Here is a 14,633-nt window from a genome sequence, read left to right on the forward strand (position 1 = left end):
ATCTGGGGTCTATATAACAGTAGTGAGAGTAACATACTATTCCTGGTGTCACCTCTGTATACAGTAGTGAGAGTAACACACTATTCCTGGTGTTGAGTAACACACTCAAGTCAATATTTTCCAGGTAGACGTCAACTAATCACAATTTAAGTTTCTGCTTTGTTAATGTGACAACCAGACCTAATTATGCAAGTTGTTTGTTATTGATAAATGTTGCTTAGTTTCATTCAATCAGTGACAAAAGTAACAATTCAAACATTAATTGGTCTTAATTGGCACAATGACAGAGAAACAGGCCAAGCTTAGCAGCAACACCGTATAGACTGAAGCAGGTCACCAATATGTCATTAACCTAGCAGCAACACGGTATAGACTGAAGCAGGTCACCACCATGTCATTCACCTAGCAGCAACACTGTATAGACTGAAGCAGGTCACCACCATGTCATTAACCTAGCAGCAATGCTGTATAGACTGAAGCAGGTCACCACCATGTCATTCACCTAGCAGCAACACTGTATAGACTGAAGCAGGTCACCACCATGTCATTAACCTAGCAGCAATGCTGTATAGACTGAAGCAGGTCACCACCACGCCATTAACCTAGCAGCAACACTGTATAGACAAAAGCAGGTCACCACCATGTCATTAACCTAGCAGCAACACGGTATAGACTGAAGCAGGTCACCACCATGTCATTAACCTAGCAGCAACACTGTATAGACTGAATCAGGTCACCACCATGTCGTTAACCTAGCAGCAACACGGTATAGACTGAAGCAGGTCACCACCATGTCATTCACCTAGCAGCAACACTGTATAGACTGAAGCAGGTCACCACCATGTCATTCACCTAGCAGCAACACTTTATAGACTGAAGCAGGTACTAGGCAGGAACAGAGAGAGAGGGTGGCTGTACTGTCTGAACTCATTCTGTCTCTAGGCAGGGAAAGGAGGAACGGAGAGAGAGAGGGTAGCTGTACTGTCTGACCTCATTCTGTTTCTAGGCAGGGAAAGGAGGAACGGAGAGAGAGAGGATGGCTGTACTGTCTGACCTCATTCTGTTTCTAGGCAGGGAAAGGAGGAACGGAGAGAGAGGGTGGCTGTACTGTCTGACCTCATTCTGTTTCTAGGCAGGGAAAGGAGGAACGGAGAGAGAGGGTAGCTGTACTGTCTGACCTCATTCTGTTTCTAGGCAGGGAAAGGAGGAACGGAGAGAGAGGGTGGCTGTACTGTCTGACCTCATTCTGTTTCTAGGCAGGGAAAGGAGGAACGGAGAGAGAGAGGGTAGCTGTACTGTCTGACCTCATTCTGTTTCTAGCCAGGGAAAGGAGGTACGGAGAGAGAGGGTAGCTGTACTGTCTGACCTCATTCTGTTTCTAGCCAGGGAAAGGAGGTACGGAGAGAGAGGGTAGCTGTACTGTCTGACCTCATTCTGTTTTTAGGCAGGGAAAGGAGGAACGGAGAGAGAGGGGAGCTGTACTGTATGACCTAATTCTGTTTTTAGGCAGGGAAAGGAGGAACGGAGAGAGAGGGTAGCTGTACTGTCTGACCTCATTCTGTTTCTAGGCAGGGAAAGGAGGAACGGAGAGAGAGGGTAGCTGTACTGTCTGACCTCATTCTGTTTCTAGGCAGGGAAAGGAGGAACGGAGAGAGAGGGTAGCTGTACTGTCTGACCTCATTCTGTTTCTAGGCAGGGAAAGGAGGAACGGAGAGAGAGAGGAGGTGTACTGTCTGACCTCATTCTGTTTCTAGGCAGGGAAAGGAGGAACGGAGAGAGAGGGTAGCTGTACTGTCTGACCTCATTCTGTTTCTAGGCAGGGAAAGGAGGAACGGAGAGAGAGAGGGTAGCTGTACTGTCTGACCTCATTCTGTTTCTAGGCAGGGAAAGGAGGAACAGAGAGAGAGGGTAGCTGTACTGTCTGACCTCATTCTGTTTCTAGGCAGGGAAAGGAAGAATGGAGAGAGAGAGGATGGCTGTACTGTCTGACCTCATTCTGTTTCTAGGCAGGGAAAGGAAGAATGGAGAGAGAGAGGATGGCTGTACTGTCTGACCTCATTCTGTTTCTAGGCAGGGAAAGGAGGAACGGAGAGAGAGAGGGTAGCTGTACTGTCTGACCTCATTCTGTTTCTAGGCAGGGAAAGGAGGAACGGAGATAGAGGGTAGCTGTCCTGTCTGATCTCATTCTGTTTCTAGGGAGGGAAAGGAGGAACGGAGAGAGAGGGTAGCTGTACTGTCTGACCTCATTCTGTTTCAACTCCTAATCCCCGTTCTTCCACCTGCAGGAAAAGGATGGAGAGAAGAGTCGAGACAAAGACGAGAGGAGAGAGGCGAAGGCCAGAGAGAGATGTACGCTGAACGGACATCACTTCAGCATGGTCTCCTCCCAGACACAATCCTCCTCCTGCCACCAATGCAGCAAAACCATCAGCACTAAGGATGCCTTTCTCTGCACCAGTAAGACAGCATCAGTCAATACAACTGTAATAAAACCATTAGCAGGTTTAGTAAAGCAGCTCAGTGCAGTACATACACACCATATCGCTCAGGATGGCGCCGACAGAGAGGGCTGCCTTGCTTCTAGTCCTTAGGAAACTTTGCAGTATATATATATTTTTATGTATTATTTCCTACATTGTTAGCCCAGAAAATCTCAAGTTTTATTACGTACAGCCGGGAAAAACTATTGGATATCAGAGAGACGTCAACTTACCAGCACAACCAGCACTACGACCAGGAATACGACTTTCCCGAAGCCTTTGTCCGCACCACTCAGGGCAATTGAACTGATTCCAGAGGCCGATCCAAAACAACGCTGCCGGAGAAGAGGAAGACAGACCGGTCTTCTGGTCAGACTTCGGAGGCGCGCACACCACCCGCCGCTCCCGAGTATATTACTCGCTAATGTCCAGTCCCTAGGTAACAAGGTCGACAAAGTCAGGGCGAAGGTTGCTTTCCAGAGAGACATCAGGGATTGTAACATACTCTGTTTTACGTAAACGTGGCTCTCTCGGGATATGCTGTCGGAGTCCATCTGGATTCTCAGTGCATCGCGCCGACAGGAATAAACGTCTCTGGGAGGAAGAAGGGCGGGGCTGCATGTTTAATGATTAACGACTCATGGTGTAATCATAACAACAGGAACTCAAGTCTTTTTGTTCACCTGACCTAGAATTCCTCACAATCAAATGATTGTAGCTGGGGATTTTAACAAAGAAAATTTGAGAACAAGGCTACCTAAATTCTATCAGCATATCGACTGTAGCACTCGCGCTGGGAAAACACTGGATCATTGCTACTCTAACTTCCGCGATGCTGACAGGGCCCTCCTCCGCCCTCCTTTCGTCAAATCTGACCACGTCTCCATTTTGCTCTTCCCTTCCTATAGGCAGAAACTTAAACAGGAAGTACCCGTGCTAAGGACCATTTAATGCCGGTCTGACCAATCGGAATCCACGTTTCAAGATTGTTTTGATCACGGGGACTGAGATATGTTCCGGGTAGCCTCAGAGAATAACACCATAGGGCGGTGCACAATTGGCCCAGTGTCATCCGAGTTTGACCGGGGTAGGCCGTCATTGTAAATACAAATTTGTTCTTAACTGACTTGCCTAGTTAAAGGTTAAACTAAATAAAACGTTTTAATTAAATCAAACTATCCAAATGTTGACAAAAGTGGAGTCGCAATTCAACGGCTCAGACACGAGACGTATGTGGCAGGGTCTACAGACAATCACGGATTACAAAAAGAAAACCAGCCACGTCACGGACACCGACGTCTAGCTTCAAGACAAACTAAACACCTTCTTTGACCACTTTGAGGATAATACAGTGCCACCAACGCGGCCCGCTACCTGTGGGCACTTCTTCTCCGTGGCCGACGTGAGTAAGATATTTAAACGTGTTAACCCCCGCAAGGCTGCCCGCCCAGGCGGCATCCCTAGCCGCGTCCTCAGAGCATGTGCAGACCAGCTGGCTGGTGTGTGTTTACGGACATAATCAATCTCTCCCCTTATCCCAGTTTGCTCTCCCAACATGATTCATGATGGCCATCATTGTTTCTGTTCCCAAAAAGCCAAAAGGTAACTGAACTAAATGACTGTCGCCCCGTAGCACTCACTACTGTCATCATGAAGAGATTGAGAGACTAGTCAAGGGTCATATCACCTCCATCTTACCTGACACCCTAGACCCAATTATATTTGCTTACCGCCCCAACAGGTTCACAGACGACGCATTCGCCTGCACACTGCACACTGTCCTATCCCATCTGGACAAGAGGAATAGCTATGTGAGAATGCAGTTAATAGACGACAGCTCAGCATTCACCACCATAGTACCCTCCAAACTCATCATTAATAGTACCCTCCAAGCTCATCATTAAGCTTGAGGCCCTAGGTCTCAATCCCGCCCTGTGCAATTCGGGTGTTTTACTCACCTCGGCTGCAGTGAAGGAGAGCCCGCAGGTTTTGGTAGCAGTCCAACTCTCTGGTTCTGTAGATCAGTCCAACTCTCAGGTTCTCTAGACCAGTCTTACTTTCTGGTTCGGTAGACCAGTCCAACTCTCTGGATCTGTAGACCAGTCCAATTCTCTGGTTCTGTAGACCAGTCCAACTCTCTAATTCTGTAGACCAGTCCAACTCTCTGGATCTGTAGACCAGTCCAACTCTCTGGTTCTGTAGACCAGTCCAACTCTCTGGTTCTGTAGACCAGTCCAACTCTCTGGATCTGTAGACCAGTCCAACTCTCTGGCTCTGTAGACCAGTCCTACTCTCTGGTTCTGTAGACCAGTCCAACTCTCTGGATCTGTAGACCAGTCCAACTCTCTGGATCTGTAGACCAGTCCAACTCTCTGGTTCTGTAGACCAGTCCAACTCTCTGGTTCTGTAGACCAGTCCAACTCTCTGGTTCTGTAGACCAGTCCAACTCTCTGGATCTGTAGACCAGTCCAACTCCCTGGTTCTGTAGACCAGTCCAACTCTCCGGTTCTGTAGACCAGTTCAACTCTCTGGCTCTGTAGACAAAGTCCAACTCTCTGGTTCTGTAGACCAGTCTAACTCTCTGGTTCTGTAGACCAGTCCAACTCTCTGGCTCTGTAGACCAGTCCAACTCTCCGGTTCTGTAGACCAGTCCAACTCTCCGGATCTGTAGACCAGTCCAACTCTCTAGTTCTGTAGACCAGTCCAACTCTCCGGTTCTGTAGACCAGTCCAACTCTCTGGCTCTGTAGACCAGTCCAACTCTCTGGTTCTGTAGACCAGTCTAACTCTCTGGTTCTGTAGACCAGTCCAACTCTCCCGTCACAGTTCATAACACATGAAAAGTTCTCACTGTAGAAGTTCTTGCTCTAAGATTAAAAGTTGCGTTTTATTTTGTATTTTTCAGATTGCAATGCACATGTTCATAAGAGTTGTAGAGAAAGCCTGCCTGTCTGTGCCAAGGTGAAGATGAAGGTAAGGAAAGAACAGTATTGAAAACTATTTTGTCAGCCAATAGGATGAGTAGCCTACAAGGACATCATGCTTTTATGTACTAGCTCATTTTGTCAGCCAATAGGATGAGTAGCCTACAGGACATAAAGGTCATGAACTTATTTACACTACTGAAGTCCTGGCTTGTTTTCCCTCCAGTCGCCCAGACAGCAGTTTGCAGTTCCAGATTCAGACACCACTCCTGTTGTCACCCGGAGAAAAAAACGAGACTTAAAACGTGAGTCCATGTTAAATATACTCAATACTCATACCAATTGTGTTAACCAGAGTCCTGTCCTGGTCCCAGATCTGTTGGTGTTAACCAGAGCCTCCACAGCCCTGTCCTGGTCCCAGATCTGTTGGTGTTAACCACAGCCCTGTCCTGGTCCCAGATCTGTTGGTGTTAACCACAGCCCTGTCCTGGTCCCAGATCTGTTGGTGTTCACCAGAGCCACCACAGCCCTGTCCTGGTCCCAGATCTGTTGGTGTTCACCAGAGCCACCACAGCCCTGTCCTGGTCCCAGATCTGTTGGTGTTCACCAGAGCCATCACAGCCCTGTCCTGGTCCCAGATCTGTTGGTGTTAACCACAGCCCTGTCCTGGTCCCAGATCTGTTGGTGTTATCCACAGCCCTGTCCTGGTCCCAGATCTGTTGGTGTTAACCACAGCCCTGTCCTGGTCCCAGATCTGTTGGTGTTAACCACAGCCCTGTCCTGGTCCCAGATCTGTTGGTGTTAACCACAGCCCTGTCCTGGTCCCAGATCTGTTGGTGTTCACCAGAGCCATCACAGCCCTGTCCTGGTCCCAGATCTGTTGGTGTTCACCAGTCAGAATACAATCCACGTCTGCATGTCATCTGTTCCCTATAGAGTCCTACAGGGCTGCATGTCATCTGTTCCCTATAGAGTCCTACAGGGCTGCATGTCATCTGTTCCCTATAGAGTCCTACAGGGCTGCATGTCATCTGTTCCCTATAGAGTCCTACAGGGCTGCATGTCATCTGTTCCCTATAGAGTCCTACAGGGCTGCATGTCATCTGTTCCCTATAGAGTCCTACAGGGCTGTCATCTGTTCCCTATAGAGTCCTACAGGGCTGCATGTCATCTGTTCCCTATAGAGTCCTACAGGGCTGCATGTCATCTGTTCCCTATAGAGTCCTACAGGGCTGCATGTCATCTGTTCCCTATAGAGTCCTACAGGGCTGCATGTCATCTGTTCCCTATAGAGTCCTACAGGGCTGCATGTCATCTGTTCCCTATAGAGTCCTACAGGGCTGCATGTCATCTGTTCCCTATAGAGTCCTATAGGGCTGCATGTCATCTGTTCACTATAGAGTCCTACAGGGCTGCATGTCATCTGTTCCCTATAGAGTCCTACAGGGCTGCATGTCATCTGTTCCCTATAGAGTCCTACAGGGCTGCATGTCATCTGTTCCCTATAGAGTCCTACAGGGCTGCATGTCATCTGTTCCCTATAGAGTCCTACAGGGTTGCATGTCATCTGTTCCCTATAGAGTCCTACAGGGCTGCATGTCATCTGTTCCCTATAGAGTCCTACAGGGCTGCATGTCATCTGTTCCCTATAGAGTCCTACAGGGCTGCATGTCATCTGTTCCCTATAGAGTCCTACAGGGCTGCATGTCATCTGTTCCCTATAGAGTCCTACAGGGCTGTCATCTGTTCCCTATAGAGTCCTACAGGGCTGCATGTCATCTGTTCACTATAGAGTCCTACAGGGCTGCATGTCATCTGTTCCCTATAGAGTCCTACAGGGCTGCATGTCATCTGTTCCCTATAGAGTCCTACAGGGCTGCATGTCAACATTAGTGCACTATGTAAAGATTAGGGTTCCATGTGACCTACCACATTCCTCTCTTAACGCTGGCCCTCTCTTATGACATCACAGCGGCTGCATCGCGGGAGCGGCCCTGGTCAGCCATCTTGTCTCCAGAAGACCACTCCTCATTGGTTGTTCCCTCCCGAAGACACACCTCCATCATACCCTTCCATGGCTCCAACCTGTCAAAGAGTATATCCATATCCAACATCGCTGGGTGAGCCTTAAACTGACCCTGAGCCTGTTCCTAACCCTAACCCTAAACACAACCCCAACCCTTACTCTGACCCTGAGCCTGTTCTTAACCCTAACCCTAACTATAACCCCAACCCTTACTCTGACCCTGAGCCTGTTCCCTAACCTTAAACATAACCCCGGAAATATGGTCTGGAAATATGACTGAATATAAACAGTGTAGTTATTCCCTCCGCAATGCAATCAAACAAGCAAAATGGCAGTACAGGGACAAGGTGGAGTCACAATTCAACGGCTCAGACACGAGATGTATGTGGCAGGGTCTACAGGAAATCACGGACTACAAAAAGAAATCCAACCACGTCACGGAAACTGACGTCACACTTCCAGACAAACTAAAAAACTTCTTTGCCCGCTTTGAAGATAATACAGTGCCCCAATCCCGGCACGCTAACAAGAACTGCCCCCCCTTTCCTTCTCCATGGCTGACGTGAGTAAAACATTTAAACCCGTGTGAACCCTCGCAAGGCTGCTGGCCCAGACGGCATCCCTAGCCGCGTCCTCAGAGCATGTGTGGCTAGTGTTTTTACGGTGTGTTTACGGACAAATTCAATCGCTCCCTATCCCAGTCTATTGTCCCTTCATGCTTCAAGATGGCTATCATTGTTTCTGTACCCAAAAAGGCAAAGATAAGTGAACTAAATGACTACCGCCCCGTAGCACTCACTCCTGTCATCATGAAGTGCTTTGAGAGACTAGTCAAGGATCATATCACTGCCACCCTACCTGACACCATAGACCCACTTCAGTTTGCATACCACCCCAACAGGTCCACAGACGATGCAATTGCTATCACTCTGCACACTGCCCTATCCCATCTGGACAAGAGGAATACCTATGTAAGAATGCTGTTCATTGACTACAGCTCAGTATTCAACACCATAGTGCCCTCCAAGCTCATCATCAAGCTGGAGGCCCTGGGTCTCAACCCCGCCCTGTGCAATTGGGTCCTGGACTTTCTGATGGGCCTTCCCCACATGGTAAAGGTTGGAAACAACATCTCCACATTGCTGACCCTCAACACTGGGGCCCCACAGGGGTGCGTGCTCAGCCCCCTCCTGTACTCCCTGTTCACCAGTGACTCAGTGGCCATGCACACTTCCAACTCAATCTTTAAGTTTGCAGACGACACAACAGTTAAGGGCTTGATTACCAAACAACGATGAGACAGCCTACAGGGAGGAGGTGAGGGACCTCAGAGTGTGGTGTCAGGAAAACAACCTCTCACTCAACGTCAACAAAACAAAGGAGACGATCATGGACTTCAGGAAACAGCAGAACGAGCAGTATGGCTGATGGCATTGTCATGCTGGAGGGTCATGTCAGGATAAGCCTGCAGGAAGGGTACCACATGAGGGAGGAGGATGTCTTCCCTGTAACGCACAGCGTTGAGATTGCCTGCAATAACAACAAGCTCAGTCCAATGATGCTGTGACACACCACCCCAGACCATGATGGACCCTCCACCTCCACCTCCAAATCGATCCTGCTACAGAGTACAGGCCTCGCTCATTCCACATTCCTTCGACGATAAACGCAAATCCGACCATCAGCCCCGGTGAGACAAAACCGTTACTCGTCAGTGAAGAGCACTTTTTCCCAGTCCTGTCTGGTCCAGCGATGGTGGGTTTGTGCCCATAGGCGACGTTGTTGCTGGTGATGTCTGGTGAGGACCTGCCTTACAACAGGCCTACAAGCCCTCAGTCCAGCCTCTCTCAGCCTATTGTGGACAGTCTGAGCACTGATGGGGGGATTTTGTGTTCTTGGTGTAACTCGGGCAGTTGTTGTTGCCATCCTGTACCTGTCCCGCAGGTGTGATGTTCGGATGTACCGATCCTGTGCAGGTGTTGTTACATGTGGTCTGCCACTGCGAGGACGATCAGCTGTCCGTCCTGTCTCCCTGTAGCGCTGTCTTAGGCGTCTCACAGTACGGACATTGCAATTTATTGCCCTGGCCAGATCTGCAGTCCTCATGCCTCCATGCAGCATGGCTAAGGCACGTTCGCGCAGATGAGCAGGGACGCCGGGCATCTTTCTTTTGGTGTTTTTCAGAGTCAGTAGAAAAGCCTCTTTCAGTGTACTAAGTTTTCATAACTGTGACCTTAATTGCCTACCGTCTGTAAGCTGTTAGTGTCTTAACGACCGTTCCACAGGTGCATGTTCATTAGTTCTTTATGGTTCATTGAACAAGCATGGGAAACAGTGTTTAAACCCTTTACAATGAAGATCTGTGAAGATATTTGGATTTTTTCGAATTATCTTTGAAAGACAGATTCCTGAAAAAGGGACGTTTCATTTTATTTCTGAGTTTATAATAGTATTTTGAGAATAGCTTCTAATATTCATAAATGAGCCACCAGGTGTTTGATGACATGCCTATCAAGGGTCTGCGGTACCTGTCCCATTCTGCTGACTCTGTCCTCTCTCTCTCTCTGTCCTCTCTCTCTCTCTTTGTCTTCTCTCTATCTCTGTCCTCTCTTCAGTCACCAGGTGTTTGATGACATGCCTATCAAAGGTCTGAGGTACCTGTCCCATTCTACTGACTCTCTGTGCAAGACCAACCTGGTCAATGAATCTACAGAGTCACTCACAGATGAAGGTTAGTAGGTTACTACTCTCTCTACCTGTCTGTCTGGCCATCTGTCTGTCCTCTCCACCTGTCTGTCTATCTGTCCTCTCTGTCCTCTCTACCTGTCTGTCCTCTCCACCTGTCTGTCCTCTCCACCCTATCAGCCCTAACACATGTCTGTCCTCTCCACCTGTCTGTCCTCTCCACCTGTCTGTCCTCTCTACCCTATCAGCCCTAACAGCTGTCTGTCCTCGCCACCTGTCTGTCCTCGCCACCTGTCTGTCCTCTCCACCCTATCAGCCCTAACACCTGTCTGTCCTCTCCACCTGTCTGTCCTCTCCACCTGTCTGTCCTCTCCACCTGTCTGTCCTCTCCACCCTATCAGCCCTAACAGCTGTCTGTCCTCTCCACCTGTCTGTCCTCTCTACCTGTCTGTCCTCTCTACCTGTCTGTCCTCTCCACCTGTCTGTCCTCTCCACCTGTCTGTCCTCTCCACCCTATCAGCCCTAACACCTGTCTGTCCTCTCCACCTGTCTGTCCTCTCCACCTGTCTGTCCTCTCCACCTGTCTGTCCTCTCTCCCCTATCAGCCCTAACAGCTGGTGAACAGCTATGTATAGAATGACCGACATGCTTTGTGTGTTTAAATGCATCTCAAATGTCATCCTGTTTAGTTCACTACTTTACACCAGAACACTACTTCAGCCCTGAACAAAAGTATTGCACTAGAAAGTAAATAGGGTGCCATTTGAGATTCAGACATTGTGTATGAGAACCAGTCCATTTCCTTGACGGAAGAACAGAACCAGAGAACCAGTCCATTTCCTTGATGGAAGAACAGAACCAGAGAACCAGTCCATTTCCTTGATGGAAGAACAGAACCAGAGAACCGGTCCATTTCCTTGATGGAAGAACAGAACCAGAGAACCAGTCCATTTCCTTGATGGAAGAACAGAACCAGAGAACCGGTCCATTTCCTTGATAGAACAGAACCAGAGAACCGGTCCATGTCCTTGATAGAACAGAACCAGAGAACCGGTCCATTTCCTTGATGGAAGAACAGAACCAGAGAACCAGTCCATTTCCTTGATGGAAGAACAGAACCAGAGAACCAGTCCATTTCCTTGATGGAAGAACAGAACCAGAGAACCGGTCCATTTCCTTGATAGAACAGACCCAGAGAACCGGTCCATTTCCTTGATAGAACAGAACCAGAGAACCAGTCCATTTCCTTGATGGAAGAACAGAACCAGAGAACCGGTCCATTTCCTTGATGGAAGAACAGAACCAGAGAACACAGAGAGTAGATGGTGTTTTAGTCGGACAGTCACCATCACACATCGTAAACACACACACACTTTACCCACAGTCACCATGACACAGTCCATAGTAAACACACGTTACCCAGAGTCACCAGTCCATAGTAAACACATGTTACCCAGAGTCACCAGTCCATAGTAAACACATGTTACCCCCAGTAAAGGTAAAGCGCCAGGTAGCCTAGCGGTTAGTGTTGTGCCAGTAACCGAAAGGTCGCTGGTTCGAATACCCGAGCTGAGCAAGGCACTTAATCCTAATTGCTCCTGTAAATGTAAATTATAATGTCTACTGTAACGTCTAGATTAATACCTGTGAATGTGTCTGGATTATAGTGTCTACTATAACGTCTAGATTAATACCTATAAATGTGTCTGGATTATAGTGTCTACTATAACGTCTAGATTAATACCTATGAATGTGTCTGGATTATAGTGTCTACTATAACGTCTAGATTAATACCTGTAAATGCTGAGTGTTGTGTTGTGTTTAATCTAGGAACAGAGATGATATCTATATATATATATCTATGCTATCTGAGTGTTGTGTTTAATCTAGGAACAGAGATGATATCTATATATATATATCTATATATCTATGCTATCTGAGTGTTGTGTTTAATCTAGGAACAGAGATGATATCTATATATATATATCTATGCTATCTGAGTGTTGTGTTTAATCTAGGAACAGAGATGATATCTATATATATATATCTATGCTATCTGAGTGTTGTGTTTAATCTAGGAACAGAGATGATATCTATATCTATATATCTATGCTATCTGAGTGTTGTGTTTAATCTAGGAACAGAGATGATATCTATATATATATATATCTATGCTATCTGAGTGTTGTGTTTAATCTAGGAACAGAGATGATATCTATATATATATATCTATGCTATCTGAGTGTTGTGTTTAATCTAGGAACAGAGATGATATCTATATATATATATCTATGCTATCGGAGTGTTGTGTTTAATCTAGGAACAGAGATGATATCTATATATATATATCTATGCTATCTGAGTGTTGTATTTAATCTAGGAACAGAGATGATAGACAGTCAGCTGATGGGGGAGTTTGAGGCAGACCTGAAAGAGCTAGAAGCAGACTCCTGGAGCAACATTATGGACAGCAACTTCCTCAAACATCTGAAGAAGGACGTCATCAAGAGACAGGAAGTCATCTACGGTACCTACCACTGCTACAGTACCTGCCTTTAGTTATAAACCCCCCCTCCATCAATAAACAGGAAGTAATCTACGGTACCTACCACTGCTACAGTACCTGCCTTTAGTTAAACCCCCCCTCTCCATCAATAAACAGGACATAATCTAATGTACCTACCACTGCTACAGTACCTGCCTTTAGTTATAAACCCCCCCTCCATCAATAAACAGGAAGTAATCTACGGTACCTACCACTGCTACAGTACCTGCCTTTAGTTATAAACCCCCCCTCCATCAATAAACAGGAAGTAATCTACGGTACCTACCACTGCTACAGTACCTGCCTTTAGTTATAAACCCCCCCTCCATCAATAAACAGGAAGTTATCTACGGTACCTACCACTGCTACAGTACCTGCCTTTAGTTAAACCCCCCCTCCATCAATAAACAGGAAGTAATCTACGGTACCTACCACTGCTACAGTACCTGCCTTTAGTTAAACCCCCCCTCTCCATCAATAAACAGGAAGTAATCTACGGTACCTACCACTGCTACAGTACCTGCCTTTAGTTAAACCCCCCCTCCATCAATAAACAGGAAGTAATCTACGGTACCTACCACTGCTACAGTACCTGCCTTTAGTTATAACCCCCCCTCTCCATCAATAAACAGGAAGTCATCTACGGTACCTACCACTGCTACAGTACCTGCCTTTAGTTAAACCCCCCCTCTCCATCAATAAACAGGAAGTAATCTACGGTACCTACCACTGCTACAGTACCTGCCTTTAGTTAAACCCCCCCTCCATCAATAAACAGGAAGTAATCTACGGTACCTACCACTGCTACAGTACCTGCCTTTAGTTAAACCCCCCCTCCATCAATAAACAGGAAGTAATCTACGGTACCTACCACTGCTACAGTACCTGCCTTTAGTTAAACCCCCCCTCTCCATCAATAAACAGGAAGTAATCTACGGTACCTACCACTGCTACAGTACCTGCCTTTAGTTAAACCCCCCCTCTCCATCAATAAACAGGAAGTAATCTACGGTACCTACCACTGCTACAGTACCTGCCTTTAGTTAAACCCCCCCTCTCCATCAATAAACAGGAAGTAATCTACGGTACCTACCACTGCTACAGTACCTGCCTTTAGTTAAACCCCCCCTCCATCAATAAACAGGAAGTAATCTACGGTACCTACCACTGCTACAGTACCTGCCTTTAGTTAAACCCCCCCTCCATCAATAAACAGGAAGTAATCTACGGTACCTACCACTGCTACAGTACCTGCCTTTAGTTAAACCCCCCCTCTCCATCAATAAACAGGAAGTAATCTACGGTACCTACCACTGCTACAGTACCTGCCTTTAGTTAAACCCCCCCTCCATCAATAAACAGGAAGTAATCTACGGTACCTACCACTGCTACAGTACCTGCCTTTAGTTAAACCCCCCCTCCATCAATAAACAGGAAGTAATCTACGGTACCTACCACTGCTACAGTACCTGCCTTTAGTTAAACCCCCCCTCCATCAATAAACAGGAAGTAATCTACGGTACCTACCACTGCTACAGTACCTGCCTTTAGTTAAACCCCCCCTCTCCATCAATAAACAGGAAGTAATCTACGGTACCTACCACTGCTACAGTACCTGCCTTTAGTTAAACCCCCCCTCTCCATCAATAAACAGGACATCATCTACACACACCCCTGTCTCATCTGGCATATCCAGACTGGATACAGAAAGAAAGAGGGGATAATACACGTAGTATTTTAAATCCAGACAGGATCAAGACTGGATCCAGAAAGACAGAGGGGATAATACACATAGTATTGAATCCAGACTGATCCAGACTGGATCCAGACAGAAAGAGGGGATACTACACATATTTTTGAATCCAGACTGATCCAGACTGGATCCAGACAGAAAGATGGGATACTACACATAGTATTGAATCCAGACTGATCCAGACTGGATCCAGACAGAAAGAGGGGATACTACACATAGTA

At 47.1% G+C, this 14,633-nt stretch overlaps 1 protein-coding gene across 7 annotated transcripts in view; it reads left to right on the top strand.

The window, feature by feature from the left end:
* The window catches only part of LOC139575404 (A-kinase anchor protein 13-like), a 122,553-nt gene that overhangs the window by 14,523 nt on the left and 93,397 nt on the right, over window positions 1-14,633 (top strand). For all 7 annotated transcript variants that reach the window (XR_011674943.1, XM_071400333.1, XM_071400337.1 and 4 more), the window contains exons 2-7: window positions 2,286-2,457; window positions 5,385-5,452; window positions 5,630-5,708; window positions 7,376-7,523; window positions 10,045-10,160; window positions 12,495-12,641. Coding sequence is in view for 6 of the 7 variants with exons in the window: in XM_071400333.1 (XP_071256434.1) it covers window positions 2,286-2,457; window positions 5,385-5,452; window positions 5,630-5,708; window positions 7,376-7,523; window positions 10,045-10,160; window positions 12,495-12,641 (730 nt within the window). In the remaining variant the exon portion in view is untranslated. The remainder of the gene's footprint in view (window positions 1-2,285; window positions 2,458-5,384; window positions 5,453-5,629; window positions 5,709-7,375; window positions 7,524-10,044; window positions 10,161-12,494; window positions 12,642-14,633) is intronic.

Source organism: Salvelinus alpinus, chromosome 5 (assembly GCF_045679555.1).
Source record: "Salvelinus alpinus chromosome 5, SLU_Salpinus.1, whole genome shotgun sequence".
Lineage (NCBI taxonomy): Eukaryota > Metazoa > Chordata > Actinopteri > Salmoniformes > Salmonidae > Salvelinus > Salvelinus alpinus.